Source organism: Polyergus mexicanus, unplaced genomic scaffold (genome assembly GCF_030449975.1).
Source record: "Polyergus mexicanus isolate NDT 795.1 unplaced genomic scaffold, iyPolMexi1.0 SCAF_16, whole genome shotgun sequence".
In the NCBI taxonomy this organism is placed as follows: Eukaryota; Metazoa; Arthropoda; class Insecta; order Hymenoptera; family Formicidae; genus Polyergus; species Polyergus mexicanus.
Genome location: NW_027223336.1, coordinates 4981742 through 4988042, shown reverse-complemented (window position 1 = coordinate 4988042; position 6301 = coordinate 4981742). Strand labels below are relative to the sequence as shown.

Below are 6301 nucleotides of genomic sequence, written 5' to 3'. Positions count from 1 at the left end.
TCGTAATCCATGGTGATTCGCGATCAGTCAGGAAGCACATGATTTGTCGGATTTTGTGAGGAGATTCTATAGTAGGGGGTATGTAAAAATGTAATGCGCCAGAACGGTCCCCTTTCTCAGCACCGCCACCTCCTTTACGACAAATTTCATCCCGACGAAGAATCCTTGTAGGTCTACGAACGTTGGTACGGACATAACGTTTTTCTTTTTATATCAGCTCTTCGAGAAGAAGACTGCGATTGATCCTGATGTATTATAGATTTTATATCGTCTCATTCCCCCATACTTAGGTGATTTTGCGCACAACATTGGTCAACGGGTTGTACTGAATCACGCGATCGTGTATGATGAGGCAGTACGCTGTGGTATTCGGCTGCACGTTCTCCTTACACTCGAATTCTAATCTCACATCCACGGTTGCGCTTTTGACCGATTTGTTTTGTCGAGAGCAATCGATGATCATGAACGGACCGTTACGTAAAAATTGCGTGACGGTGAGACCTCGGCTCGAGAGACTCGTATCCGTAATAATTTTTGCAGAAACGTTGATACGTGTCGTACAAAATCAACCATCTGTTTTTATCGAAATTCAGATTCATACCGTCATACGGATAACATTCCGAGTTCAGATAGAGTTTTACGTTGGTCAATTTGCAGTCGTCGAATCGACTCGTATCCTCGGACATGACGTTCTTCCGACCTGTCTGCAGAACGAAAACAACGTATCGCAGCTTCTCCAGCTGAGTCGCGGTCTTAATGGGCCACGAATGTTTGGTTGTAAGCTGCAATAACGGAAATTCATACAGATCCCACGAGTGAAAACCCATACTGAGGTATTGTCCGCTTTCCAAGGCGCGCAGCATCGACAACTTGTTAATCTCGTTCAATACGACGTGTGGCATTCGCCATTGTATCTTGAATATGTCGATCACAGGCTCCAACACCAAATTTCCAATCAGGCAATTGTTGTCGTTGCGCGATCGTATTAAGATCAATTCGTGACGAGCGTTAATCACCACGCGCCTGTAATCCTCGCAAAATCCCAATAACATGTAGAGCGGTACGCAAAAATTAAAGTATCCATTCGTGTTAGTATGCGCATCCCAGCCGGCGTTCCTCATAATCACAGTTCTATTGGATGATATCGTTAGACAGTTCTTGACTGTGCTGGTTATTCCCACATTTCTGCTACGATCAATCTCCACACCGTCGAGTTCGTATCGAATCTCATCGAACATGAACGCGACGCAATTATTTCCCAGTACCACATCAAACCCTTCAGCTGGTTTGTTTATCTTTGGTTTTCCCTCGATGTATAGAAAACTCTCATATGGCAACGTATACAAATCCTGTTGTTGTATGGGTATTCGTATCTCATCGCTGTGCTCAAACGTCGTATTGGCGTACGGGTTGTACGTGTGAGTCTCGATCTTGACGATACGATCGTCAAAGACCGGCTCGCCTTCGATGTTAAGGATATCGGTCATGTTTTCTCAGAGATTTTCCCAAAGATTGCAAAAATTCAATGTTTGACGCGTTGAGTTTTTTTTCTTGGCGCAACCGGATAATTGGATATTAGCGAATGTTGACGTTGTTGTTGTTGTTGTCGCGTTATCTCTCGCGTCTTTCGCTCCGCTCAACACAAGCATCTCATGTATCGCACGCTAATTTTGTCGCCGTCGTATGTGCAATCTGATGGTGATCTCTTCTCCTCGAAAATCGAGCAATCGTCCATCTTGATCCGCAACGCGTATCGTTAGATCCGTAATGCTCCGCGCGATGATCGGCAAATAAATGATCTGCGCCGGCGTTTCCGATATCTTATATCCTGGCGGCACGCTCGGTGAAAATTCATGTATCGTATGAATGTGTTTGCTATTGCTGTACGCACCAGCGGTCACGTTACACTCTACGCGGATAATGTTTACGTTGATGATATTAATCGGTATGTCCGATTGGTGCCATTGTCCCGGTTGCAATATACGCTTCGACGAGAATCCCAGCAGCGATCCAATGTTGTTGGGTTTGTTAAAGTTTACTCTGAAAGCGCATTTGATCTCGCTATTCATCGTATTGTAATTAGCACGGAGCACTATCGGGGATTCTACAGCCTCGTCTTCATCACAGTTCGCTCGAACAGTCTCCTTTCGCGATATCCCCGCGATATCACCGCGTTTGTCGACACGATTGCCGGAGCGAACTACGCGTCGCGGGCGTTTCCGTGAAATTGCACGTTTCAAAAACTCGTGTATTGCGTGTATCTCGTACGATCCCTCGGGAATCGTAATTTCCGTGTCATCCTCATCGAAATAAAATTTATTATTCGAGGAATTCACGTTCGATATCGTATGATAAGTTTCAAAATTCGTTAGACCGAGCTCGTAATCACCGTCGCTCAAATCTATGGCTGGATGGTAGTGTGCCGCGAGGACGCTACTCTTCCCGGTCAGCGTGAATGTCATAGACATGTCGGTAAAACTGTTTAACGAATACTGAGTCTTAACGGCGCATCGTCAGGCTTTAAGTTCATACCAATTGTCGTCAACCGTTCGGAGAAACCGCAGACACAATTGTCCGCAGATGCTTTGATCGTAAGTTTGAAAGGACGTGCGATTGTACTCGATCTTCGTCACATTCCATCCAAAATATCGCACCAATTCATTCGGCAGTCCAAAACCGTCGAAATATATAGCGCGATTTCCCCTCTTTGCGTACGCTACCCAATGAGTACCCGGTCCTTTAATGTTATCCAAATTCACGATGCCGCTCTCATTTCGATATATATCACCGATCGGTAACGAATCACGCATGAAAATCCCTCTAAAGTACGGTATACGTATACGTTTCGCCAATTGTTCTAATTGTATGTTCATTGTTACACCCATGGGCATTTTTAGTGTCTTTTCGACGTTTTTTTTTCTTCGTTGCCATTCCTTGTCCATGTTTGTACGGGCCGAGATACAGTCCCTGTCCGTATTTATACGGAGCGAGATAAAGTCCGCGACCTTCCATCCCGCGATCGTGACGTTGCAGCTCCTCCAGCTGACGGCGCGCGGCTTTGCTGTCGTTCATGAGTGGCCTTCACTTGGACACAGTACAATTGGACACGGTGCAAATGGACACGTTACAAATGGACACGAGATTGTGCACACCGTTCAATTGGACACAGTGCATTTGGACACAGTAATTTTGGATACAGTAGCTTCTGGACACGTAAGAAAATACGCATCGTTTACTTGGACACCGCTCACTTGGACACTGTTCATTTGGACACCGTTCGTTTGGACACAGAAAGACGCGCACCGTTCATTTGGACACCGTTCGTTTGGACATCGTTATTTGCCCACCGTTCGTTTGGACACCGTTCATTTGCCCACTGTTCGTTTGGACACCGTTCATTTGCCCACCGTTCGTTTGGACACCGTTCATTTGCCCACCGTTCGTTTGGACACCGTTCATTTGTACACAGAAACATGCGCACTGTTTGTTTGAATATGTAACAGATGGAGAGAAATAAAAATCATTTTAGGAAAATATAATCAGTATTCTTATAACACTTTATACTGGTAAATCTATGTAAAATATGAAATCGTGAAAAGGAGATACATTTGAAGGTTATAATATCTGTCAAAATAAAATATATTCATACTTATATATCTCTGATACTGATGTCATTAATTTTACATTGCTTTTAGCACTTTGTTTAGCCTTTCGCATATTTGGATGTCATGCATGGATACAGTGGGTTCCGCCCCCCCTGCAGGGGGGCTCCACTTCCGGAAGATATAACCTAACCCAAACCTATTTCTTATTTAAAACAAAAATTTGGTGTGGATTACGTCGTATAACTTAAATCAAATTTTGGTGTCCAAACGAACGGTGTCCAAACGAACGGTGGGCAAATGAACGGTGTCCAAACGAACGGTGGGCAAATGAACGGTGTCCAAACGAACAGTGGGCAAATGAACGGTGTCCAAACGAACGATGGGCAAATGAACGGTGTCCAAACGAACGGTGGGCAAATAACGGTGTCCAAACGAACGGTGTCCAAATGAACGGTGCGCATCTTTCTGTGTCCAAACGAACGGTGTCCAAATGAACAGTGTCCAAGTGAGCGGTGTCCAAGTAAACGATGCGTATTTTCTTATGTGTCCAAAAGCTACTGTGTCCAAATGCACTGTGTCCAATTGAACCGTGTGCAAAATCTCGTGTCCATTTGTAACGTGTCCATTTGCACCGTATCCAATTATACTGTGTCCAAGTGCACCACTCCCGTCGTTCACCGCCTTGGCCACGGCAGCCGCTGCACCGATCAAGGATTCGAGCTCGCCCAACATCGGTAGAATCGGCAATACACCGCTTCGTTTCGCTGTCGGAAGTATCCGCTTTTTCGTCGACCTTTTCCGCGTAGTCCTCATCTTCGTCTTCGTCTTCGTTTTTACACCCATGCCGATGTTTGTCTTGGCTTTCATCGCTGCCCAAACAGCTGTAGCTGCGGCTCTCTCACCGAGAGTCGAATCTTTCGCGACGATGCGAGTTCGCGCTTTCTCGGAGAGTATCCTGTCAGCCGCATGTCTCTCGGTGAGATCGGTGTTCCGGGAATGCACTGTATCGTGCTCGCGATAGGCCGCGTCCAATGGATTTATACCCCGATCACCTCTCGCCAATCGTTTTTTTAAATGAGTGCCCGGACCGCAAAACTGATAGCCGGGGATATGTAACTCGAAAGGAAGGGCGTTTATCGCACGATTTAATAAGCCTCTATCTATTTTCGTTGACATTCGCCGCAATCTTTTATCAACGGTGCTGGACCGTCGATGTGCGTTCGCTGCCACGGTTGATTGTAATGTTTGTAACAGCGCCGATATTGTTGAACCTCTAAATCCGCTTTTATATGTTCCGGAAGCTCGTCCCACAGGTAATGGACGTGATCGCCGCACATTCGCAGAACAACTTTCGGCACAAATTGTAACTGTTCGGCGCTCAAATCGCAAATATCGGAAGGTCTCGACAGTAGGACGAACATTTTTGTTACTGAGCGATTCACGGTTCCGCGCACCTATAAATAGGCGTTCGATCCAGCGTTCCTCAGTCGATAGTGAGAAAATGAGATTCGTGCGACAACCTTTGGCGATACGCGTGACGAATTGCGATGATAGATTACGATCGATGGGGAGCAACGCGAAGATGCGCAAGCATGGTACGATGCTACCGACTACTATACGCGAGATCGTTTGCGGCCCCTCGAATTGCGGTAAAACCAACGTTCTGATAAAGCTGCTGGAAAATCCACACGGTGTACGTTTCGAAAACGTGTACGTGTACTCAAAGTCGTTGCAACAGCCGAAATATCGATATCTGGAGAATTTGCTGACATCGATCGACGAAATCGGCTACTTCACGTTCTCCAACAACAGTGATGTCATTCCGCCGAGCGAGGCGCGTCCAAACTCGATCTTCATGTTTGATGATGTGGCATGCGATAAGCAAGATGCTGTGAGTACTTCTCAATGGGCCGGCACTCGAGCGTCGACTGCTTTTATCTCTGTCAGACGTACGCGAGAATATCTAAATATCTGATACGCGACAACGCGAACCTGCTGATCCTGTTCAAACAGGATGGTACCAACCTGAAACACGTGTACAACGATCACGTGAATACCGACATGCCGTACGATGAATTTTGCGCGTTGTGTCGCGATTGTTGGCAATGCAAGTACGGATTCGTAGTGATAGACAAAGACAGCTCGCTCAACGATGGTCGATACAGAAAAGGATTTACCGTGTTCGCGATACCGCAAAACGATTAGTTGTTGCCGATACTTCGTCGGAGGTGAAATGTAAGAGAGAGAGAGAGAGATTGACATTTTTGCTTTTCCGCGATGGCTGCGATCGATAAGAGCGAGGATATTCGCGAGCGCGAGAAGATTGCGAGAGCAATTGTGAAAACTAGTGAATCGATTCGCAAGAAACATCGCGCGTTGAAGACCGGTAAGATCGAGGAGGATATGTTGGACAGGCGCTTCAGACCTCTAATCGAGCCGCTACAAAAGATCGTCGATAACTCTAGCTCGATCGCGGTGAAGAACGTGCCGGGGAGTAACATCGACGCGGGGATCGAAGCGTTATCCATCCCGAAGCGCGAGAAAGATGATGTGGCACCGCAAAAGAGAAAACGATCCAACGTCAGGTCGGATCGCTAACCAGCACCGCATAAATCGAAACGATCGGACCCTCCACTGGATGTACCGCCGATAATCTCTACACCCCGTCCGCGTCAATGAGAACCGTACAACCTACG

General features: G+C 46.5%; 1 protein-coding gene across 1 annotated transcript; it reads right to left on the bottom strand.

Moving 5' to 3' along the window:
- Positions 1 to 286: 286 nt before the first annotated feature.
- Positions 287 to 1487, bottom strand: LOC138940355 (uncharacterized). Its single transcript, XM_070309192.1, has 2 exons — positions 571 to 1487; positions 287 to 422 (listed from the first exon to the last, which is right to left on the bottom strand). The coding sequence occupies exons 1-2, from the start codon at positions 1485 to 1487 to the stop codon at positions 287 to 289; spliced, it is 1053 nt and encodes a 350-aa protein (XP_070165293.1).
- Between the last annotated feature and the right edge of the window lie 4814 nt (positions 1488 to 6301).

Bases quoted from the DNA above. Each gene is read 5' to 3' on its own strand.
- LOC138940355 (XM_070309192.1), bottom strand. From the start codon at position 1,487: ATGACCGATATCCTTAACATCGAAGGCGAGCCGGTCTTTGACGATCGT. The intron at 423-570 runs GTTGATTTTGTA...ATCGGTCAAAAG, and splicing joins AATTTCGATAAAAACAGATG to CGCAACCGTGGATGTGAGAT.